Source organism: Camponotus vicinus, unplaced genomic scaffold (assembly GCF_025532165.1).
Source record: "Camponotus vicinus isolate PSW18456_S1 unplaced genomic scaffold, iyCamVici1.0 SCAF_10, whole genome shotgun sequence".
NCBI lineage: Eukaryota > Metazoa > Arthropoda > Insecta > Hymenoptera > Formicidae > Camponotus > Camponotus vicinus.
In genome coordinates, this window is record NW_028141946.1 from 2,028,446 (window position 1) to 2,055,437 (window position 26,992).

Here is a 26,992-nt window from a genome sequence, read left to right on the forward strand (position 1 = left end):
AAAAAATATTTCAAGAAAATCTGATTTTATTGTATTTAATTTCAGTACGTGAAATACACGAAAGGCCAATATTTATAGAAATTGGAAAAAAAGATGATAATGATAATTTCTCGATAGCAAAAATAAAATTATTTGAATTTAGCACATGCGGACAATACCTGGCCCTGAAGCATGAGCTTTATCCTACTACATTATGGATATGGAATATTTGTACAGATTATCTTGATTACTTATTACTCGAAAATCCCATTACAGGTATGTAAAAGTTAAAATCAAGTTGATTTTAAAGACGATGTGTGATTTTGATGCTTTTTTTTATCTTTAGCTATCAAATGGAACCCTGTGCATCCACAATTGCTTGTGTTCTCTGAATGTACACGTGTATATGAATGGACCCAAAAGGGTATAAAATCCATGCCAATGTCTAAAAATATGACACGCATAATCGTGGATGCATATTGGCATCCTACAGGAGAAAAAATTGCATTGTGTGGTTATAACAAAGCGATGATTTATGAAATTGAGAATGCATATTAATGAATAATATAATTTTTGTGAATAATATAATTTAATGAATAATATAACTATATAACTTTGCAGTTTCCTGTGCTGTGCTATACAATTTTTTGATATCTCTTTTATAGGAAAACAAGTTTTTCACAATACAATGTTGCATTTTATGATCGTAGTCAATGAGCAGTAAAAATTCATAAAGAATATCAAGAGTAATCATTACAGTATTTATGTAGATCGATCATGATGTTGCGTTGTAAGAGATATATAGCAGCAGTTTTCTCTACTCAGGAGTGTAGTTATAAAATACAATTTACTTTAGTCATTCTTCAGTCTAATAATTTTTGTTCAAAATAATAAAAGTATATTTTTAATAAATATATATTTTTCGTGATTATATTTATCATCTTTATTTAAAAATAATGAATAAAAAATGCCAATTTGAATTTGCTATTTCAATTCAAACAAAAACACATTTTTTATCAATTTATGCAAGTTTAGAGTACTTTCTGCATTCTTTAATTTTATTTATGCAAAAATTTATACAAAATTCTTATCGCATTTACAAGATAACAAAATATGCATTCTCAATTTTCGCAAAAAATCGCAAAGCATTGATTATAGTTATTTTGTTGAACAATTGCAACTTGCAATTTTAACAATCGAAATTTTCGACGTGAAAAATATATATCGAAAGACTTATTCCACAAATTTTGATGCAAGACACGTGTAGGGCGCAGAGCGCACTAAAATGGTATGGTGTTTACATTACTGTCGGAGAAAGCGAGTCTTCGCGAATGGTTGACGCGCGACCATCTATTCGTGATACATTATACGAAGAAGATCAAAAGATCCTAAGCGGGTATAATTATGTGGTTTATGCACTAACATACGCAATTTCCCACCCGCGCATAGAGAAAACATATTTTTCTGCGGCTCTTCTCTCCCTCGTGTTGCGTCTACTAGCGACTTATCTCGCTTTTTATCACCAAGAAAGACGACCGTTGCGTGGGAACATCTATTTTCTCCACGATAGCGACAACGAGTATAAGAGATTGCGCCCGAGAAGGCATTCATTTTAAGTCGTTATAGATGGCCATGAAATGCCATTGATACATTATGCTGTTTAGTTAGCGAAAAGAATCATGTGTCCGATATAACGAATCTATATTTAAGTTATTTAAGAAATAAGTAACTTTTTCATTCTCAAAAAATCATTAAGAGAGGCAGATTTTATTGTATATATTGGGTGCATCCAGAAGCACAACCGCTCACTGAGCGGCTAAGTAGTACTCGAATGTGATTGGTGAATTCAAAGATAGAAACCAATCATATTCAATTGCTACTTAGCTGCTCAGTGAGCGGTTGTGCTTCTGGATGCACCCATTATATATATATATATATATATATATATATATATATATATAATATATTGTAAAAGTAACTCTGGAAAATAATGCACTGTATAATATTACAATTTCAAAGTGTTGTAGCACGGCAACGATCTAGTTGTAGAAATTATGTTTTTGTTTGAAAATACTAAGTGAAAGCTTGTATATCCGAGAGATGCAAGACGTTTATCGAACCAACCGTACTGACTTGCATCGCAAATTTTCTTTCTGGGAATAAAAAGTATGTGCAACATCGTTTTTAAATTCGCGTGCAAAATGTTAATTTGACTAAAGTATCTTATACCACTGATAAATGATAATTGTTGCGTGTACGTAATTGGCGGGATACGAGCGGCAAGATTGTAATTAAATTCGTCACTTTTCCATGCGTCTAATTACACGATCGTCCCCGTTAAGAATAATTAACCGAGTGGATTTTGAGATGAATAATCGAATCGAAAAAAAATCCATAGAGACAGACCGTTCCACACACAATCAGTGCGTATTTAAATTTATTCGTTACAATATCGTGCTGGAATCTCCCTCCGATCTTTCAACCACACCGCAGCCACACCCTTCGGATGAATATATATCTGTTGTATATCTATCTACATAACACGCAGCAACACGTGCTTTTTTTCGCGCGTTACCATATGCGACGAACAAGCGACGATTTACTATCTGCGGCCTCATGTCTACACGAGGGGGAGAGGTACATTTCCTACTTTCTCCGCGATCCGTTCGTCACACACAGCTCGTACGAGTATTTACCAATCTACTTACAAATGTCTCACGCGCGCTTCTCTCTTTTCTTCAATAATGAATGCTCGTTTACTAGGAAGATTTATCCACGGGAACGCAATCAATTTGTTTGTGCAATCAAAGAGAGTATGAAACTCATTCTGCGACAATCTCGCGAAGATTACCGCGACCTTAAAGAGACTTTGTCACGACTTTTTGATACTTAATGTTAATTGAACTTTTGTTAAAGATATATATTCTAGATATCTAGACATTTAAAATCTATTCTAGATATTTAATATCTATTTGTGATTAGAATTCACTCAACAAATTCAAGAAAATGTAGCTCTTGTTATGTATTTTTAAGACACAAAATCCTTTTATTTTTTAGTCAAATATGCCATTTATATGTTCTCTTGTATATTATTTTCTTAAACACATCTATATTATAATTCGATCTTGTTAAGAGATCTTGTTGAACAAGTTTTATTTAATCTCATTCATCGAAACTATTCCATATTGCAAGCATTATTTTTCTACAATATCCTTTTAAAAAAAAAACGTGAATATTTGTTATTTCGTATCTTCTGTAAGAATGTACAACAATTATACATTATTATGAACGAGGGTGCTTTCTCGATGTTTCTTCTTTCGAGAACGATGTTAGACTCCCACCAGCTCTCTGCTCAGACACATAGACACACACGATCATCTATCATATATTACCGTTGTAATATAAACTTCTTTGCCTTCTCCGGCTGTCACTTCCTGCGAGTTGCAAGGGAACCGATAACGTCATTTCTATTCCGCACGCGATCGTTGTCGTCGTTAAAAAATCGTATTAATTAATCATTTGTACAAAAATTCATATCATAACGCGCACCGATTATGATAAATAGCGAATAAAAATGTAAATAAACGTAGAGATAAGAAATTGAAACATATATACGTTCAATTATCGATCGCGTGATTTTATTTATTATAAATTAAAAAGGAACGAGGCAAAAAAATGTTGCAAAACCATCGTCAATCGCGGTGTTGCTATCCACAGGAGCATAGCGTGCCACAAGTGTATAGTAACGAACCGTTCACGTTCACTCACGCTCGTGTGCTCGCACACACATGGTGTTTAGAAAGTCCAGCAACAAGAACACTACCATCGACGACCGGCGCGGAGGAGGTACACCTTGGTACCAGAAGGTAACGTGGTGGCCGAAGGTAGTGCACGTCAGTTTAGAGGTGGGGGCATCTCTAAGCTAGCGGTGTCAGCGCTTCCTCGACGCTCACTGCTCGTCGACCCGTCGAGCCATCGACACCGGGTGACAGATCGGAGCGTAGAGAGTTTTAAAATAATCGTCCATCACCGGGAAAGAGAGAAAGAGAGACAGTCGATCGGTTCAGGAAGAGGAAGAAAAAAGAGAGAGAAAGAGATTGACGTTCCGGGTCGTTCGACCGGTCGTTTTGTGCTACGTGGATTAAGTCGAATCGAGGAGGCGAAAATACAATGGAGAAGGAACAACCGGACTCCCTGGCGACCGTCGCCGTCGTCTCGGAGAAGATGCCGCAGACTCATAGCCACTATGCGCCTAGCGAGGTCTATTCCTCCGCCGAACCGCCACCGGTAAGCTTTCGCCTACGGATTAGAAATTCATTTCTCATCCGTTTATTTTTCGGCCAACTTGAAATTTCCTTACTGAACAAAACGAGAGAGATCATTATTTGTCATAATTTTCAATATCTCTAAAGAATTTTATTTTATAATCCTCAAACTAGAGAAATCTAAAAAAAAATCTTAAAATCAACGAGAACTTAAAGATTCGTTTTTGAATCAAAACCATATGTTGTCTTCTACATTTTTTATGAACTTTATATTGATAAATGGACTTTCAAATAGTGTATAAAAATTCATGAAGCTGAAGCTATGCGAATGACGACAAGAATTACCACATTTTTACACCTGTGCAAATATTATTGCTAGCATTAGTACTTTAAAAAGAAAAGCAAAAATATGAAAATGTAGCTAACGTAAAAAAATTTAAAGTCGCAATTATTGCTTCATTTAAAATTAAAAAATATTCGGTTATAGAAAGATAATCATTTACATACATATTACTCATATATATTCATCATATATCAAAACTATAATTTTCCAGCATATTTAAATACAGTAATAATAGGCGACATTTATCTTTTTTTTTATCTACTAGAATTTTTCTTAAATATAACTGCAATTAAAAAGATAGCTTACTATGACTTACTATGTATAGATACGAAATATATCATGAAGCAAAACATGATGTTGGCCTTGATGAACATGAAATCGTTCATCAAGTCATAATTACGACGACTAAAACGGCGAATAATTTTGTACACGTGCGGTTGTTCCCCTGAATAGAAAAATAGCATGTAATAGCGAATGTAGTGTGGAGATAATTGCAGTTCGAAAATTGGCACTATATGGTATAATTGAACATTGCCGCTATAATGAGAAAGAGAATTACAACGAAGAAATTGCAGGATTTCTCATGATATACCCTTTGTTTGTCGGATCGGATGATCCACGCGACTCTACTTGCCTTTACATAATTACTCTTTGTCGTTATCGATAATAATGGCAATCAATAGATTTCTCGTTTATGATCCACATCCTCGCGATTGTTATTATTAATTTCCTTGGAACGATTTCAGGACATCTAAAATAATTTTAGAAATTTAACGGGGAGAAAATATAAAGATCGAAACAAGTCGATAATATGTATTCTTAAAAGTATATTTTTTTTCATGAACACCTTTTATGTAAATCTATATCGGATAATACAAATATGAATATTCCATTTCGAGAATGAATTTATAATTCGCTATTGTCACGATTGCTGTTGTTTCCCTGAAAATGAATGGACGAAGTATATCCGCATTATTAAACTCGAAGCAATGAGTCATAAGGGAGCACGTCGCGTGATACGCATAAATTTGTTTGGCTTGATTTAAATCGATGAGCTGAATGAGAAACAATTAGCGATGTAAATATAGCGTCTCACAGATTGATATAACTGATGTTGCGATATCGCATATTGTAACGCACTTGCGCCTTTCGATTCGCGCTTCGAATCGTCGAGTGAAATTTAATTGTTTGCAAATCAAGGATCAATATCGGATAATAGGATCAAACAATTGTTATTGTAGAGAATCTATTCTCAACTGTGTCTTTGCAAAGATAACGTGCGAGACTCGATCAATCGGGATATAAAATACATATAGAGGTGTATCGAAGGATCTCCGAAGGACATCGGAAATAGATATAGAGAAAAAGGATATTTAGCGAGTTACGTGATTTTCCTTGAAAATGCATTAACGATATAAAGAACACAGCTTATACATAATATAGCATGAAGCATAACAAATGGCGTACAATCTTAGAAATTACCATTATTTAAAAAAATTACCATTATTTTAAAAAAATAATCTCCAAGGTAACATTGATAAATATTATTGAATATTTTCCTTGCAATGTTATCATTTTTCTGTCTTTTATTTATTTCTCGATCATTTATACTGGAATTTATACTACAGTCGCAAGTTTTGATGCAAACCTGCACATGTAATTGAAAAATATTAATTTAACGATTTTAAATTAATCTATCGAAATCATAAGCTCTTCAATTACAAAATTGTATTCGCAAAAAAACGCACAAATAAATTGTACATCACTTCCGCGAAAGTTGTTTTGTAACATAATTGCACGGAACTCGTAATCGCACTCCAACAGTGATTGTACATTTGCGTGATTGTTCATTATTATTGTTTGTTCGATCGTCTTTCAAACTAAGATTAAAAATAGTGGATAATAATTAAATAACGATATAAAGAAAAGTAATCTAAAATACATTTCATTAACAATTGAAAATCTACGCGTTTAAAATAAATATTCCTTTTTATTCGCCGACAGAAGAGAAAATTTTACTCTATTTCTTCATTATTTCATATTTCTGTAAAATGTATTTTTATGCGTACAATTGAAAAATGCATGCATTCTTTTAAAAAAAAAAAATTAAGAGAGGAATGCAATTATTAAACAAAAATGTTACTTGAACTAGATAACAAGAGTTAGACTGGAAAATAAGGAGAATTTAATTACAGTAATTATAACAAGTAAAAGAATGTATGATTCTTAATTTTACAAAAAAACTAATAAAATATGTATTCCAAGAGACGCGTGTATTTCCGCCATAGAGAAAAAAAACGCGAATATCGTTAAAAATTAACTTAATTGACTAACGAGAGAAAAAAAACAGCAAACAAATTGTAATTGTATATTATCTTCCTGAGAATATTTAACTTTCTATTTGTCATCGTACTTGAACGAATATATATGTACAGTATAAAAAATGGAAAATTATAATTTCAATGATCAGATTTACTCCAGATAATAAAAGAACTTAATGATTTAAATAATATATGTTTTTTTGAGATATTTTGCATAAAATCTTGAATTTTACTTATTCTACGCAAAAAAAAATATTTTCATTTAAAAATATTTTCTTAATATGAATACTTTTTATTATCATATTTCAAATAATTATGTAATTATCACGAATTTTAATTATGTAATTATATCACGAATTTTTGCTAATAGCCAAATTATTACGATAATAAAATATTTACTGTTAAAAAATAGAAAATTATAATACAGAATAATAAGCGATAGGAATAAAGAATATAAGAGAATTTGCTTTCTGTTAATTTTTAATTTGATAAAGAATATTTTTTTCCGTCCAAAAAAATCACATATTCGTTTTAAGAAAAAGTACAGTTTATGTATGAAACATGGCTTGAATACAAAAGGAAAATTAAACCTCAAGGAGGAGAATATATGAGAAGTGAAACAAAGCTTTCGAAACTCGTTTTATCGTCGCAATGACATCGCTGTTTATGAACTCGCAAAGGCCTTGAATGCCGAATTTGTTGGCCATTCCATATTCTCTCTTTCTGTCTTTCTCCAAATATATACAAATATACGATACTCAGCAAATTTTATAAAATCATAAAAAAATCATTAACAAAGTCGTTTTAAACTTTGATTATTGAAACAATTTAATAGTACTATTAATATGAATCAATTAGAATTCTTGTAAAAAATTGTGAACGTATCTGACTTAAATAGATATTAAGAAAATAAAATCAGAAATACATATCTAATAAATATGAAAGAGGAAGCAAAATCATTTATATAAAATGCTTCTCTTATATAACGTTTTCGCGTGAATAAATATCTTCTTGAATAGTTTTTTAGTTGTTTTGCATCAAGCGCAAGATTCTTGTAACGAAGTTAAATAGCATGTTTCGCATTTCGTTTCACTATTGAGTAATCAGCCATTCATTCACTGAGGTTTAACTTGCGCGTCGAACTTTCCGGAGATTTCAACGCGCGAAACGAACCTGGAATAATATCGACGCCGACGTAAGCGTACAGTAATTTTCATTAGTAATATGCACTAATTCACTATAAGGAAATCATATTATCTTATTTTTTTTTTATGGGTTCAAGCCCCTCCATAAACCAGAAGGCCATTTCCGCTTATGCTGTCAGCAACAATGATTGTTCTGTCACGCGTATCACCGGCCTCTGACAATAAATTATATTTTTCTATTAAATAATATATTATATATGCCAAGACACAAGTCTCGATTGCGTAAGAAATTCTTTTTAATCGTACGGCGTACTTAAGAGAGAATTTTACATCTTAACTTTTAAGACTTATGGATGGACACAATATAATATACCTCTAACTGTACATATATTATATAATATTTTACAATGTTTTTCCTCGCGTTTCTCAATCTGGCTTGTAAATAAAGTGCTTGAACAAAAAATATTCGTCCCTGAACACCTCCGCATTTTCTCTCTCTCTCTTTCTTACGCATTATTGACATTTATTTATTCGCGCGTATATGTATAATGGACGCAGTCTGCACTTACATAAGACGAACTTGAACGAAGTTTTCGAAGAAGTATACGGGAGAAGTATACGAAGCGGATTTTTTTCGCGATTTTTAATTGTTTCAATGAAAGTTTATCATTTACTTACATGTTTTAATAATCCGATTATATTTCTCAGATTAAGCAACGGAATAAGAATTTTCTATTAAATTACAAAATTATAGAAAATTTTTTATAAATGACTGATTATATATTTTCTTAAGAATAAAAACATTAAGAAAAGTGAAAAAGAATAATCTTGAAGAAAGTTAAAGTGGGTATTAAAATACATATGTCTGCAATATTTAAATAATATATGAAAGTTTAGAAATGTATGTCAGAGAAAAAATGATACAATGCAATATATAATTTTTTTATACTCATATTTTTCATGCAAAATATATACCATACTCATCCAATACGAAGCAAGAAAGCACGTTTACGAGCACATACGCAATAATTTAAAGAGATTAATAATGATTTGAAAACTTACTTTCATTCGTTAATTTTAAGCATGCAGTCTGCATCGTACACTGGTATATTAGAGAGAAAGTGCAAAACGTTATCGATGTCTCACAAAACTATACTACGTCGATCACATGATGTAGGAATTACAGTCTTTGAGATTGATTGAGATGGATTGTCATCTTCGAAGGCATGTTTCAAGATTTACTAGAGCATCGAAATCAGATTTTCTATTAATTAAATATAAAAAATTTGATTCATCACGCGATATAATTTATATGGATTATCGCTTACGACTGATTTCGATTAAATTTATAAAATCACGATTATTTTCTCTATCGCGTTTCTATCATCGGAACCAGTTCGCGACGATTAACCATTGTTCCGGAACGCTTTCCATGAACTCAGCGGATGTCAATGACTCACGAGTGGAGGACAAACCGAGAGATTCGTTTCCAAAGAATAAATAATAATTTTTTCGCCTTAAATGCCTGGCAACAGTACCTGTTTACTTTTGTCAGATAGATAGCGCGGCATAAAGCCAGTCTCGGATGGCCTACTATCTCTTGGAAGCCTCTCACCCGAGTCGTCCATCCGCATCGAGGTCATTACGAATTGTATGTACAAGTACAGTCTGTGGTGCAAGTCTCACACACATCTTCCGTAGGGAAATTTTCATATTGAAGAATATCCGAAAATTATTCCGATATGATGTACTAACGTAAAAATATTTGATCCATCCATCTTGTACGAAGCGGATAGACTGTTAAAAATGTACTTTTTATTTCGAAATCAATGTAGGAGATCCGATGTTCATCTCGATCGACATCTCTGAATATATAATATAGTATAATTATAATAATATAGAGATCATACAGGTCATTCAATCGACGAGTTTCGCGTAATATAATGGCGAACATGATCTACAAAGGCGTCAGGCGTCAAAACGGGTTCGCGCCGCGCTATAATAATGTCAAGGTACAGTTATCACGCGTCAGATGTATTTTATCAGACTTCTCTCGAAGGAGTTAAATGACGACGTAGTAGTTTTTTCAGCTGTCATTAATCCATTCGATCGCGAGGCGCGAGTTTGTCATTCGATGTCTGGTCATAGACTTTATTAATTATATATATGTGCGTATTTATTGTAGAAAATATTTAATTTATTATATATTTTAACAGATAAGATTATGATGGATATAGAAATTAACAGAGATGAATCTCGGTAGAAGTTAATGAAAATATATAAATAATGTTCTTAAAATCCAGTGTGTAAATTAAAGAGAATCTATATTTACGATGCATTTCCGGTATAAAATTTAACTTGAGAAAATTCCTCGTCAAGGAAAATCGTAGTTTGCATTTTCACGATATCTATTGAATCGGCTGAAAATGAATAAACACACATATACAAGATTTTACATAATCACTTTTCTCTCTCCTCTATCGTTACAACTAGGCGCGGGAAACCGCGATAAAGTGCGATTTGTTCGTGTTCACATTCGCGAAACTGCACATACGAACACATACGTTTCTATTGCACTTTTGTCACAGAGCGATGCTGGTATTCTTCTCAATGCGCACACATACAATAATACATGGGACTTCACGCTGGTTAACCAACCGAGTCGAGGCCTTTTGTCGTTTCGCACTCTCCTTTGACGTTCTCTTCGCAGTTGTCGCTTTTAAAACGTTAATGTTAAAAATAGTGAATTTATTTGTCGCTGATTCTCTAATAAAAAAGTATTAAACCCTTTTAAAATGTTCCGACAAATAAATTAATATTTTTTTTACAGGCGTACATGAGACCAATGAAGAGCACGGCAGTTCAGATCGCCAGGATCGCCGCTGTTACTCTAATCACGATGTCTGTGGTGCTTGGAAGCTTCATCCTGGCGGCATCCTGGGTTCAGGCTAGAGCCTCCTGCACGCCGGAATCGATTGCGGCGATGCAAGCGGAACTGAAGCTGCAGCAGCAACAGCAGACTTCCGGCATGTATCAGCCGCAAGGTGAATTCCTCAAGCATCTGCAGCCGGAAGCTTTGGTGCAGGTAAGAATACCGAAGAATATGATAACATAACGGGATTCAATTAAATTATATTATATAAAAATATTTGATTTATTTACGAGAATAAAAACAAGATATAAATATATATATATATATATATATATATATATATATATATATATATATATATTATTTCAATCTTATTACATATGAGAAAAGAATATTCAAAACATACATATTTGATATAAAAGGATAAATGGATAAATATAAAAGGATAATAATTCCACATATCAAATGCTTCTTCCCACAATGTTCGAGATTTCTCGTAATAATAACGAAAATTAGCATTGATCTTGTTATCGGTAGATTGTGAATTTAACTCATGGCGATCACAGCGATTCGATTGCACAGATCTCAAGGTAAGTGTGTCAAACGAATGTAATTTATATAGAAAGAATAGAGTAAAACAGGATTCACCGTAATTTTCTGACCGCCGTTATCGACATTCCTTCCGAAAATATAGCTGCAAACACATGATTATCGTCGAGAGATGAGCGATTTCGACGATCCTCGGTCTGCCTATAGTCGTTATGGAGAAATCGCGTCGATGGTCCTATTAATTTTTCGTAGCAAAGAAAGTGATTCGATCCATACCGATGGATTTCTCGTTTAATTATTAAATTCAGCGCAAAAACGCAGCCGATGCCGTAGCTTTCAGCTCGTTACGTTCACAGTGATGATTTCCACAAAGATTTCTCTAAATTTTCATCTCGCGACGATCATGTTCGACGGATCGTAAAAGGAATCGATTGACGGAAGAATCGCCCAGCGCGTTCTTTACGATCGAAAGTGAGAAACGTTAGTGCGATGCCGTTAATGCAATTAACACCCATGTTCTCGCGCCTGGTTAAAAAAAAAAACGCAAATTTGCTTTCGTAAGTCACAACGCAGAATATGCGTTCAAAGATTTGAAGAATTGATGCGATACACGTTAGCGAATAAAACGTGACGTAGGATTTGCATTTCGCGGATCTAACGAATCTGTACATAATGAACAGATGTTCATTCACAGATTCTATCTTTCCTTCTAAATTTATTTGAATATTTAATATTGGGATTTATATTTTCTGAGAAGAATACAGACAAGTGTTGCTTCAAATTTTTTCTGGAGATTGGACTTCTTTCTTGGACAAAGTTTAATTTTTTTATTCTTATAACAATTTTAATTTTTATCTTTATAAGAAATACTTATTTTACCGACCATTTTCTCTAATACAGTAACTCAGTCCATCTGGAAACTTTCCGCATATTCATAATCTAAGCGTTATAAATATTATTTTAAATAAAAACTGAAGTACAATCTAGTTTTGGGCAACAGTTGTCCGCATTCTTTTACCTAGAAAAGAAATTGCATTTCATAGAAATGTTTAGAGCATTGGATGTCTTGACTGTTAAGTTTTGAATCTAATTGTCTTGCTAAGAGTAAATGTCGATTAATAGCTTTTGCTAATAATTATGTTAAAGTTCGAAAGATATTTATCGTTATATCAACAGAATAGATAAAGCGAATGGGATCGCTTTTCACGGCGTTCGAAAGAAAGAATCATGTCTGATCTATCGTGGTTACGCCCATTTTTGTGGTATTTGCTTTAATATTACTAGCATAATGATTACTGATATCTGCCTAAATTTGTCGAAGCTTCTCTCAGCCACTCCAACCACAAAATATGATTTACAACTTATTTAGAATCGGCAATTAGGACCAATCTACGAATCGATTATTACAGTAAGAGTAGAGAAATTTTATCTGTCAAAAAAATGTGTCTGAGAGATTAATAAAAATAAATTGTTAATTTATATCAAACAAAGTAAGTAAGTGTAACGAATAATTGTAGTGTAGGATTTCTTCAGGAAGTACACAATTATAAAATTATCCGATCGCGTGCGTGACTTGTGAGCAACAATTACGTGAAGTGATTATCGATTGCGACTTGCATGTACTATATATAATATTTTATTAATATTGCGTTTAGTGTCCATTGTACATCTATTTTAATATTTTCAATTTATAATATACTGATTAATTAGTATTTAATATTTAATTTTATACTTACGTTTATTTTAATATTGATGTCAACATACATATATCTACAAATGACAACTTTTGTAGGTGTAAGTATAAAACAATTTAACGTAAAAAAAGTTAAAATTCTCTTTTTAAACGCAACATAAATTTTCTTGTTTCTTTTCAGTTATTGCATAATGGCAAAATATGTTTCTTGAAGATTACCAAATAATTGTTTTTTGTTGATATTGCAGTTTTTTCGCGAATGCTTTTATTTGATTATTACTCTTTTATTTATTTATTACTTTTTATCGCATTTATACAGATACGAACACTTGCCAAATTTCACACATTTAGCAATCGGCTCGTCCAACAAAGAAAGTTGCACACGCCTCGCCGATATGTCCGCTGGAAATTATGAACGGTCAGATGCTAATGAGGGAATTAAGCATAAAATATCGCAAATTTAGAAAGCGTAAAGCGATTTACAAGTGTATTCTTTTATGCACCTCGTCAAGAGAGCATGAGGGAGAAAGAAAAAGAAAGAGAAAAAGAAAGAGGCTAGTGCCTTGTAGGTGTGCACTTGAATTGGCATGAGAACTATTTATTGCGTGGGAGGGGCGGATTATACAGGACAAATGATAAAAATATTTTTACGTTGCCGTGCGCCGAAATTCGAGAAAGTCGCGAAGTAGTTCTCAATCGCTCGGATAACATTATGCACGTTCATTAAATCGGCAGAAATAACGAGGTTTCAACGGGAAATGCATTGCATTATTATCGTTTGACTTTTACTGTATCTGCACGCGACGACGATGCCATGTTGGCTCGCTCGTCTCGGAGAAATTGAGAACGAGCGTCTTACGTAAAATAAGAATGCAATAGCTTGAAAATGTTCTCGAAACCAGGAAATTGGAAAATGTCTCTGTCTTTCTCTTTCTGTGTCGGTTAAGAACCCGAAATTTTACAAGAGATATATAATTGACATATAATAAACTCCCATAACGTTCACGTATGCTATTCAATTTGTATCTCACTAAAGTAGGAAAATGATGGAAGCTTAGAAGATAATAGCACAGCGTTTACTTCGGAGATTACGTTGCCATAATCTCGCTGTGTTTATTAACGACAACAGAATTGCGAAAATTGCACGTAAGATGTAATTTTCGTATAATTCGCAAACAGCAAATCTATCTAAATATTAAAGATGTCAATTTAAACATTTAATTAAGAATAGTAAACATATATACTTACTCGCATATATTATAGTAAAAATTATAAAATGAAATCTCAATAAACCGAATCTCTTTAACTCATATTTCTCGCTTGATCCGTTTCTGCTTAAGTCGAGACTCAAGGTTTAACAGAAGACAAAGCGATTATCACTTAACCGCGCGTGACAACAGTAGTAATTGGCGAATCGTTCAGAAAAGATTATCCATACTAAAACAATGTTATACATTCAACTGCTGGAACATCTAAAAACTTATACATACAAGTTAAGCTTGTTTGGCGATTCTCTTTGCGAGATTCCAGTCTAAAATCTTGAGGTTTATTTATTAAATACAATATTAGAATTGTTAGATGTATGTATATGTGCTATTAGATTTAATACTATTAAAAAGATAATATTTATGAAGCATTTTATAGCGTGTTTAAAATTCAAGTTTACAAATATTATACGAATACGCGAAAGTTTAGATATCTCAGATATTCGCTATTCAGATATAGGTAACTTTTACTTCGAATCTCCCGTTTATCTAGACGTACGCTATCTGGCATTCTCCCTAAATCACAACCATACTTTCGCTCATGAACGCGTCACGAGATTATAATCGGCGCGTATAGATCCTAGTGAGATTATATCTCTTCCTAGTCCAGAGTTGACTGACAATTGACGCATGACGCGCACACAAAGATCGCGATTTTTTTTCGCGCATCATCATTCCCATCATATATGAATCCGCGACGCGATCTCTCATCGCCGCGAGCGCGGAAAGAAACGCGCGGGAACGTGCCGACACGTAGACTACGGCGATTAATTCCGGCGATAAAGTGACTCGTCGTATAAAAAAAGGATGTGGACTTTCGAAGAGACACGTTCCGATCGCGTCTGCGAGTTTAAGCGCAAAGAAAACGAAACGCGATGAAACTGGCGCGAAGCGGTGCCAGGAGCCAAGCGCGTTCAAGGAGAACCGCAACCAAGGAATTACGTAATTCGGCTTCTTGTGCGTTCCTCGTATGCGATTGCGATCGTAGATCGAGGAACGAGCCACTCGAATTTGCAAATCGATCATCGCGATCGTTCACTTTTACAATCTCGATTAATCGACGACAAAGTTTTCTGTTCATTTTTTTGATAAAACTCGATTAATTTCTTTTTGTTTGTGTTTCTAAATCTATAAATATTAAACAATTAATTATAGATTTATTATCTTGTTAGATATTCGAGAATATTTTATTTATCTCTGCTTTTCAAACGTGTTATTTATTTTATTATGTACAAATATAAATCAAATATACTGGCATCAGCTTCTTTTAAAGTAAAGCTTGTAGCACATTGTCCGTCGTCAATCATTTGGCTTCCGTTAGACGAGACTCGAGTGCTCATTAAACAATCGCGGAAGCGGCGCGCTCAATCGTGCAATGTATTTTCTCCTTTGTCGTTAATCAAATTCTCTCGTTCGCGAGAAACTGGCTCTCTTAAATAGGATTGTTTTCACGAGTCTTGCGGTGCCTAGATAATCAATGGTTTCGCGAGAATACTCGGAGTATTTACGGAGACTCCTGTAATTCTTGATAATTGATCATCACAAGAATTGCTTCATCTTAATCGACTTGAATTAATATGAACGAAAAATAGGGCACGCGTTATTTCTCTACTCGACAGAGAAATTCAGTAGATCAATTATTTCCCATGTCGATGAATGTCGTCGTATATGATGGCTCGTTACTATATAGTAGTCATTTCCGGTCCGCTTATGGCGACCGATAGAAAGTAAGATCGGTATAAGTACACCGCGAGAATGTAAAAGCACTTTATACTCGTGTAACGGTCGTGCAAAGGTGAAAATCGGCCATCCTGGGGTCGATGAAATCCGGTGAGATCGATTACGAACTGCGAATCGTGAACATCATGAATATCAGAAGATATCTAAAACACCGGAGAATTTTTTGATAAAAGAGCAAAAGAAAATTTATTAGAAAATAAATACTTGCAAAAATAATAAATAAAATTATTAATTGAAACTGATTATTGAGACATAAAAACTGATTATTGAGACATAAAAATTATTATCCGCAAATTTATTATTATATCTAAGAGAGATATTAATTCTGAGAAAACTAACTTATTATCAAGAATGAAATTGCTTATCGAGAATTTTAGAATGTATCTAAAGAGTATAATTATTCTCTCTTTGCTTTAATCACCTTGACATTAATCACCGACAATTTTACAACGAAAAAGAAACTTCCTCAATGCTTTAAATAGATGTTTTGTCCATATTTTTGAAGCAACATTGTTTCAAGGATCATCCTTGAACACGATACCCTTAATTTGCAGTGAGTCATAAGTGCAAATTAATAATTGCATGTCCATGTTCGTCGCAAATTATTCCCGGATTTTATAGCCGGACTTTATAACGTTTTCTATTTTGCAATAAACGAAAATGATTATATGAAGTTGAATTATAAATATCTTCATAAAGATCATTTGAGACTTTAACATTTTTTTTTATATTTTCAGCTTATATGCATTTCGTGATTTTTTAAAAATTCCTATTAAAAAATTTTACTTGAGAATTTCTAAGATTTGAAATTTTATGTATACATTTATCTAACATATACACAATAGCATGGAAACCAGTAAATTGCTCAAGTATAATTGTTAGATAAATCAATTCTTTAACAAAGATATCTTTGTTCAATACTTACTCATCACAATAAAGTGAGAATTATATTTTCAAATGCCATTAATTATACGTTAACTATTATGAAAACGTACGACCTAAAATTAAAAATAAAAGTTACACAACTCTCGACAAAATTGTAATTTTTCTCGTAAATTTTGTGAGACGATATTTTCAGGATATCGTCAGGATGCTGCTGAGTTTTATCTCGGAGTAATGAGACTTGGAAAACGTACTCCGATGAAAGTGGGTTGCCAGTTGCGCGAGGTGAACGCTCTCTGAGCAGATTTTCTCTCGTCGAATTGACTGTTATTGTTATATTATTTCGTTTGTCAAAGTTTTTTTCTTAAATATACTCAAGATACACTGCCATTCGTGCACGCTCCGTCATCGTCATCGGTAGAAAATAGAATTCTGACTCACTCGTTTCTTATACGTAATGCTCTGCCTCTGCTTGTGATCGACTCTTCCTTTTTTATACGTGAGAATCGTCGATCGGTGATATAAATGAATGTATCTAGACGAGAGTCTCTTCTGTTCATTGAATAGATTCCACTTTGCATCTCAGAGCGCTGCGCATTATGATTATTAACTTGTGAAGGAAATAACACGGACACTTGAATATATTTAGCTCGCACGCAAGACTTCTTGTACACAATATCTTCTATGCTAAGTGAATTCAAGTGACTGTGCTATTTACTCCATATGTAAGAACTTTACAATCTCATGTACGTATATATTATTATATATGTATTATTAGATAATCAATGTATGTATTTCTTTTAACGAAGGACAACATTTTTAATTTTAATTTTAAAACATAATCGCGAAGCTGTTTAATTTTGAAAATTCAAGTGTTTTAATTAATGAAAATTTCAAGCTGTGAATAGACGATCTAGTCTTTAAATTAATTTTAACTATATTTTATTCTCTTAATAATAAGTATAAAAATTGAAAGACGCATAAGCATGAGAAAACAAGCAAATATTAATAAAGATAACAAAACTATTAAAAATATATTAATTATCTAAAATATAATAAAAATATAATAAAAATATAATAATTTTATTAGTGAACAGATAAAGCTATCTCATATTTCTGTCTATCTTATCAATGACATTTGATTTACAAATCTTTTGGTGACGTCGCGATTGAAAATTGCAACAAATCGCGTCGCATAGTTTCGCAATGCTATCCAGCGCGTCTTAAAGACGATAAAATAACTATGTTTCGCTAATTGATAGATCGAAGCCGGTGCGTTTTCTAAAGAAAGCCATTCGTTTTACGATGGAGTCATCGCTGCGGCAAATTACAATGGCAATTTCTTCCATGTCGCACGCTTCGTGAATCCTGAGTGGGTGGAAACATAGCTCTCGTTTCCCTTTTTCTGCGGGATTTCGTGCCGTGGTTGTACATCGCTATATACACAGGATAATTGTTCTGTAATACAGCAAGTCTAGAAAAGAGTGACACGTATCGCGCGTTCAATGTGTTGCATTTCGCGTAAGTGCACTTGTATGTGTGTAAAAAGCTGTGGAAAAAATTTAATTTCTCGTTGGTTAATGGATACGGTTAATAATCGCAATTATCAACTTAATTGACCATCTAATTATTATTACATATTATAGAGAAATATTTGCCTCAAACGAGAGGTTGCAGCAAGCAATATAAAGATATGTATCGTAACTACTTCGACATGAAATTTTATGCACTTTGAGCACAACGTTCGAGAAACGATGTAGATCAGCGCAGATCTTTTCTCTCTGAAATTGAACTAAACTGAATTTAAATGGAAAATTAATTACTGTGGAAAGTATTATATTTAACTGGGAATAAATTAACGAGTTTCGTGTAAATGATAAAATTAGATTTTAATCGTCTATCTGATAAATTTTCATCATTTCTTCTTCATTATATTTTCTAGAAACTTTTTAGAGACATCCTCTAGAAAAGATTTAAAGAGTCTTTCTTGTCTAGTTTGGGGTCGTTGGAGAATGCCCAGGAAATTGTAATTACTTGCTAAGAGGCGACACGTTCTCTAATAAAGCCGTGAAATGAACGGTGCGTCACGTTAACCTCCTTCGTCGCGTTCCCATTGTTATACGCGAAATTAGTATCGCGATTTATTTCACAGGACGTGTATGCACGAGGCGCTATCTCTCCCAAAGTTATATATAACGCGTGTTCCCGCAGTTTATCGAGTTTCATTGCCATTCTAAATAGACGATCGGGTTGTGTGTCGCCCGTCCGGTCTATCGCGAAATCCTTTCTACATCCTGGGCACAATTTCCCCAAGTGGAAAGTGCTTCGTCGTGTTCCCATTTCTTCGTACTCAGATTATTACCGTTAAATCTTTTAAGCATATTAGCGTGTATCTCTATGACTTTAGTAATTATATTGAACATAAAAAGAACATATACGTGCATGTAAACGAGATTGTCTTACTTGTTTGAATATTCTTTGTATTGATATTTAATATACTTAATGACAGCTTTTGAAATAATATTATTTGAAAATACTTTTAGCTGTTTATATAATTTCGTAACATAATTTAATAACAATTTTTAAAATAATATTTGAAAATAATACTTCAGCTGTTTCATAACAAGAAGTGTTTATTAAAAAATGCAACAACTGCCGCGATGTTGCGACAATAGCTTTCATTGCGTTGACAGACATTCCAAATGTTAGCGATTGTCGCTATGATCCACAATTGTACAGCTGTTGCAACGCGTGTTTCTTGCACAAAACTATAATCATTCATTACCAATCGTCTATGCGTTAGGAAGGAAAAATATCTAGCATATATATTATATTTGTGGAAAGAAGCATTTCAACATTTATACTGCATTTGCGGTAGTCCCCAATTTAGACATTTTACCGGATGCGATGAGAATAGTGGACGAAATGGCACGCTTGGATCGGCAAGTCTCTTGCACAAAATTGTAATTGCACGAGACCCAGAAACGCAGCCGACGAGAAGAGGTGCGTTTTTACGAAATATGCATGTATTAATTTGCATTATTGCAGTTATTATTGTGAATCTTATTATTGTGAAGATATTATGAGATTTAAAAAAGAAATTGCGTGAAATTTTTACTGGAGAAAGTCAGCGGCAGCTGCGGTAGTTCTAAATTTACACAGAGCATCCCGTTTCTTTCTTCCACATTAATTATTATTACCCAGTTTGTCATTTAAAAAAAATATATACATTTTTCTAAATTTATATATTAATTTTTATCCGATTAGATATCTCTCATGAGAAGAAACATACGGAGCTAAGATCCTACTATTTCGTTTATTATATTCAGACATTTCCTTCTTCGCATACGATTTCCATCGTTGGCGAAGTCACAGTACAATAATATAAAGCGAGTTTACTTTCACTGGTGACCCGATGTCGCGACCAGGAAGACGAGTTGCATCAACGAATGATGATTGCCGCGGCGATATTTGTCCAGCTTTCGAAGTCTCGAGGAATACTCGTCTTTTTTTATTGGCATTTTTTAAGTTTCTCTCACGGTAGATAAAAAGTACAGAGTGATCCATTTTTTTAAGGAGGAGATTAATTATTTGATTTTTAATAAATTACTATTATTGGAATTATAATCTGAAGAGTACATTGGTATATTGCCGATATAAATACAAACTTTTTCAACATCTGTGACACTTGTGTACATAAATATGTTATCAAACTAAATATAAGAAAATTAAAATTTAATTTATAAATTTTAATTGAATATAAAATAATATATTTTTATATAATATATCCCTTTGAAATTAATTTTTTTAATAGCACAGACATACAATAAAATATTCAAATAAATTGTAAAAACAGGAATTCTTTTCAAAAAATTATTATTTATGAAAGCCTCAAAATTTAAATAAGACTATTTTCTTTGCAGGAATCTGTCGAATCGAAGGATTCTCTGCAAAGTCTTGCTGCGCCAACGAAGAAAGAAGTCCCCGATACTAAGGACATAAAGATCCAAGGAGAAGGAGAGAATAGTTCGAAATCTGATAGCGACAGCAGCGATGATGACGACGATTACGATGACGATGAATTTCCTCCCGTGCACATTAAGCTTCCTCTTCAGTTGGATCTCGACGACATTGCCGGCGTAAATATCATCTTATAATTTTTATACAAGTTGAATCCAATTTTTTCATGCACTTGCCTCACAAGTAATATTAATGAGAATTATCATAACAATTTTAGATTAATATATAATATCATATAATATAAAATGTCATATAAAAGCTTTATATAATTTTATTAAGAATTTTTATAGCACCCAGTTTTGCAAAAATATTGACATACGAGCCGTTGTTTGAATTGTGATTGTAATCTTTCAGACGCTAATTCAGCAAGCTCGTAGCAGAGTTTCATGCGTGGTTGAAAGACGACGAGCCGATGAAGTGATGGACGGAACTGGCGACAACGGTTTAGATAACAGTACCGATCCACAGCGTTTCCAAAGACTGAGCGGCGAACGGGTTGCTATCCTTTGTGAATCAGGCAATCCAAATCAGGAGTAAGTAACAGAGGAAAATATAAATTAAGACGTTGAATGATGAGTGAATGATATTAAGTTAAGATCTAATGATAGTGTTAGGACAACATGAATAACTTGCATTGTAAAAAATCATTTTTACAATTATCGAGTAATAAAAAAATTATAATAAATAAACAACAGAAATGAAGAATTAAATATTTTTATATGAGTTATAATTTTTATATGAGTAAATAAATAAAGCGTATAACATCTTTATTATTATTGTTTCTATTTTTGTAGACAACAGGAGCAAGAAATGCTCACTCCGATCATCGTGCCTCTAGGCACCGTGCAAATTCCCCTTCAATCCCAGGAACCGAATCCAAACTACCATCAATATCAAATACACACACAGTATCAAGTTCCCGACATGCAGCAATTGCCACTCAGCGACCCACGAGGATTGAATCACATCCCGCCAGGTGTACTTCCTCCTGAACTCCGTAATCTTCCTCAGCTAACTATGGAGATGAGACCACCTCGAATGGGCCCGCAGATGCCTATGATGCCACCTCAGAACAATCCGATGGGACCACAGGTGAATCTTGTTCGTCGAGCGATGTAATAAACTTGGCGCCGTTCTAAATAGAATTTATCTATTGATAATTTATTCAATGCAATTAATTATGCCATATTGGTAATGCAGGTCGAGGTGCGTCAGATTCCTATCGAACTGCGTCACTTCCCGATGGACCCGTTGAGAGGAATGCGACCAATTTCTCCGGAGTCTCGTCAGGAACCGCAAATCTCGGTGATGTATCAGCAGCAGCCCGAGCAAATTCCCAATACTTACAATCAGGAGCAGCAGGGTCCGGTCATGATGCCCCCGCCTCCTCCGCAAGCTGAGGCGCAGGTCCAAGATCACAGAATGCATCAAGCGTCGCCCGTGATGATCCCGCAGACTGAACAGAGACCACCCGCCCCGCCTCAAGTTGCACCTGAGAAACCACGCTCACCTTTCCAGGGCATTCCTATCGAGATCAGAAGAATAATTCAACAAGTACCGTTAGAAATCAAGAATATCATCCAACACATCACTGGCGAAGCTAGATCATTCCCGGCCCAGGTACCAGACGGAGCACGTCGCGAGGCAAGTTTACTTATTTATCTTACATTAAATCTTACATTATCTTACATTAAATTATTTATCTTACATTAAATCGTAAAATAGTAATTGGAAAGAATGTAGGAATTATAATTTCACATATGTTTTATGTAATGTATTTTGATATAAAATTAACGATATAAAATTTTTACAATAAATTATCTGGACAAATGTGTGACAAATAAACGTATTAAAACGTATTTACTACGTATGTAAACATATGTTGTAACGCTAACAGGAACTCAAGCCGTTCCCGGAAAACGCGAGACCAATACCATTAGGACCGTTCCCACTTCCGGTGGAAGTGAGAAATTTGATCGAGCATGGAAACATTGAAGGTCGTCAACGCCCGGATGGCGCCGACGAACAGCAGGAAGCGAAACCTTTCCCAGGTCCGGAGGACGAAGGTGACGAAGTCGAAAGAAACTTCCCCGTACCTGTGGAGATCCGCAACATAATTCACCAGGTAAAATAATAAATAATGACGTTATATAGTATTTTTTTAATTCTCAGATAACTGCGTATAATACCAGATTCTTCAACATATTTAATATGTAATAAATTCTACATGAATTTAATCTAGATATTATATTTTTTATTTAAAAAATCGATTACGATCTCCAGAATGTATTTATTAATGATTATTTAACGTTTTTGATATATTATTTAAATAAAAAATGAAATCATGTATTTTAATTAATCTCTAAAGTAAGGATAAAACATTTTAAATGATTAATATAGATAATATATATGAAAATTATTTAATTATTATATATTTGAAATTAAATTAAAGAAATATCTCTTTTGTTTCTTTCTCGAAGCATTAAATAATTTCATATTGCTGTTCTTAATAAGAAGTTAATAAAAATAGATTAATTAAGAGAAAACAATTTCTGGAATTATAGGTCGTAGAAGGTCGTGCTTTCCCAGTTCCGAGATTTGCGTTAAGACCAGTCGAGTCCTTGGAGGTACCAGTAGAAGCACGTGCCGATGTGACCGATGGCCAATCCACGGAGCAACAATCCGAACAACGACAACAAGAGCAGCCTCAGGAGGTACACATGATGATTCAACAGCAACAACAGCAGCAACCGCAGGAACAACAACAACCGCAACAACAACAACAACAACAACAACACCAATCAATGCAGGAGGAGGAAACCCGTCCGCATTGTAAGTAAAAATTCATCTGGATTTGAAATTTTGTATTACTATCTTTAATACATTAATAGTTGCAAAAATCTACTTTGCGAAAATTTATTATAAACAATATGATTAGAAAATGCAAATGATGTAAGATGTAATATATGCGTTAAAGAGAAAAAGAGAAAGAGATTTAAATGGAGATGTATATATTAAGTAATTAAACTTTAAAATTGATAATAAAAAATATTCAATTATTCACAGATGTCCAACCACGTTCTGTGCGCTCCGTGCCAGACGAAGTCTTCCTTCATCGTCGTGAGAAACGCGTGCGTCGTTGCGCTTGTGACTGCGCGTGCTAAAAGATGCAGCCAACTGCACTTCCGTGCGTGCGTCGGACGGAATGAGATTTTAAGTCCGTCTAAAATAAAAGATTAAGAAGAAAAAAGTTTCAAAATCGCGTCATCAACAAACTTTGGTCAAACGATTGCAATCGTTGCGGTCTTAAGGAATAAAACAAACGCAAGGAAAATAGTTGCAATCTTCTTGTATCAAATTTTCCTGACTCAAGGTATATCATTATAACTATAACATTTAAATAATTTTTCTTCAAGTTATTCCAAATTCTGAGATTTTCGAAAATAATCGAAGTATCTTGAATTATACCAACAAACTATTCTTCGTCGTATATAAAATATTATATAAAGTCAATATTTTTATATCCCACGCGGCAGATAAGTACTAATAAAAAGATATAATTGACGATTACTTATATGATCGAGGAATAACATTTGTTTTCAACGACACATAATTAATTTCAGAATATTTATCCTTCTTCGTCGGCTAAAAATACAAGATAGAAAACCATTTATAAAGATATAACTGTTATATAATTGAGATATATTTTAATAACTCACGAACTGTTGATCAGACAATAAATAGTTTTTAAATCTGCTTGATTATATCGTTATATTCTTTCATAGAGAGAAGAAAAGTAGAAAGATAGCTTAGTGATCTGTGATTCTTCTATATAAATCTCCTTAAAAATAAAAAACGCTGCAAACGCTGGAAAAGTATAATTCTATTTTAAAGAATGATTATATAATTATTAGGCATTTGCCTGTACGATAATCTCGTCTTTATATTACGTTATTAATTTTGCAGTTTTGTTTATTTTTTCCATATCCCCATTTCACCTTCCAAAACAGTAAAAAAAAAATAAAGATCGATTCTTTTACGTAAAAGCTAATCCACAAGAATATTGTGTATTATATATTTTAGTTTGATTAATTACTCATGAAAATACATTCCTGTATATTGTTTGCGTTTATCGACAAATTAATTTTAAGCTTTGAATGTTTTATTGAATTATATTCTCTATGTACTCTATGTTTTTTTTTTCTTTTTCATGACAAGTAATAAAGTGGTACAATATTGACTCAATTGATACCTTACAGTACATCTGGACGCATACAAATCATTTACACATTCTAAAATAATAAAAAAACAAACATATCGCAACATAAGGAATAAAATAAAAAAATATATTTTTTTTAATATAATTAACATTTATTATACTTTAAATATAGTTTATTTTTAATATATATTTTAATATATATTAAATAAAATTAAATATATTTCACTACTTGACATTGTTCGGCGCTCGTTTTTTACTGTATTTAACAGACCTAATGTCTGCGTTCAACCTAATCATTTTTTATTATAATTATATGACATTTTAGTAACTCATGTGATTTATTATTTTCTGCGATTATCATTTCGATAGACTTATGAATATTTTTCGAAAGTATTTCTCATAAATATTTATTCATTTAAGGATATAAATCAAAACGATTTAAAAACTATGGCAACTTAGAATAATAATTATTTCTTTAATACGTAAATTCGAATATATATCATAGCGTTTTAAATTTGTCATAGATTTTAATTAATTATTGGCTCATTTTTCCAATTAAAGACGAATCATACGATAGAGTAATTATAACAACGAAAAGTCAATCAAATTTTATAAAATCTCAAATTTTATATAATTTTAATTCATTTTTTTTTTCTTCAAGAACTAAATTTCCGTATTTTCCGTAATATGTTAAATATTTCATGCCGCTCTTTTTTCCCCTTTCCCTTTAAATTAATTATATGTATAATAGATAGCACGCTGTTGTTTATATTCCTATGCCTTATATGCCTGACCTTGTTGCCATTCAGGCGCTGACACTCGAATGAGCAGGTAATAACATAAATCGCTTTATATATTATATTATTACTAAACGCGTGACTATTTTTTATTGCGATTAGCAATTTATTAATTCGCGCGAATTAATTATCACGATTAATATTTCGTAATTTTGTATCGAAAAAATCAATGTTTCATCGAAACATAGATTTTTATTCATCATCACAAAATAAATATCGAAAAGATAAAGAACAACAATTAGAAATTATGATTTCATTCTAATATATAGAGCAATCATTATTTCTTTAATATTTTGACTCGCGAATGTATTTCTTACCGTGTTTTAGTTTACACGCAGATTTTGATTTGCTTATTATTTCGGATTAAAAGCACACAGTAATACGCGAATTACATAAAAAACATTCACACATTTATCTTGTATACATTAAATATTTTGTAACAGCTATGAATGAAATACACAGTGAATAGCGCGCTATTGTTTACGTTCCTTATCTTGTTATATGTGTCCTTACCTTGCTATACGTGTTGTTTACATTCCTATAGTAGTAACGTAGCTCGTCATTCACACACCGAGATTCGAGTGAGCAGGTTGTAGCTCCGTATATCGTCATATTATTATTCTAAACACGATCATTTTCTATACAATTACAATTAATGATTAATTAATTCGTGTAATAGACACATAATTACGCGTAATTAAGTTCTTTTTTAAATTCTTTTTGCTTAATTGGTAATTTAATTACGTAACTTAATATTTATCAACTGTGCGTATGAAAATTCGTATCTACGTATCGGTAATTTATCGAAAAACGCATTTCTTATACAATCTACTCGATCGAAATCTATCGCACATCAATAAAGCGACGATATATTTTCGGATATTTATTTTTATTCTTATAAT

General features: G+C 32.9%; 2 protein-coding genes across 6 annotated transcripts in view; both read left to right on the forward strand.

Annotated features, from left to right (window-relative positions):
- LOC145960237 (WD repeat-containing protein WRAP73) overlaps positions 1 to 4,064 on the forward strand; it is a 9,651-nt gene extending 5,587 nt beyond the window's left edge. For 2 of the 5 annotated variants that reach the window (XM_083079538.1, XM_083079539.1), the window contains 2 exons: positions 46 to 255; positions 326 to 564. In XM_083079538.1, the coding sequence (XP_082935664.1) occupies positions 46 to 255; positions 326 to 537 (422 nt within the window). In that variant the 3' untranslated portion in view covers positions 538 to 564. Of the gene's footprint in view, positions 1 to 45; positions 256 to 325; positions 565 to 644 lie in introns of those variants that run through there. The other 3 variants (XM_083079541.1, XM_083079542.1, XM_083079540.1) reach the window with 3 other exon arrangements.
- Positions 3,939 to 25,335, forward strand: LOC145960228 (uncharacterized). The gene is made up of 9 exons (XM_083079519.1): positions 3,939 to 4,266; positions 10,884 to 11,138; positions 20,978 to 21,193; positions 21,429 to 21,607; positions 21,869 to 22,166; positions 22,275 to 22,718; positions 22,972 to 23,199; positions 23,639 to 23,906; positions 24,141 to 25,335. Exons 1-9 carry the CDS (start codon positions 4,150 to 4,152, stop codon positions 24,236 to 24,238), a joined length of 2,103 nt encoding a protein of 700 aa, XP_082935645.1. The 5' UTR covers positions 3,939 to 4,149; the 3' UTR covers positions 24,239 to 25,335.
- The last annotated feature ends 1,657 nt before the right edge of the window (positions 25,336 to 26,992 follow it).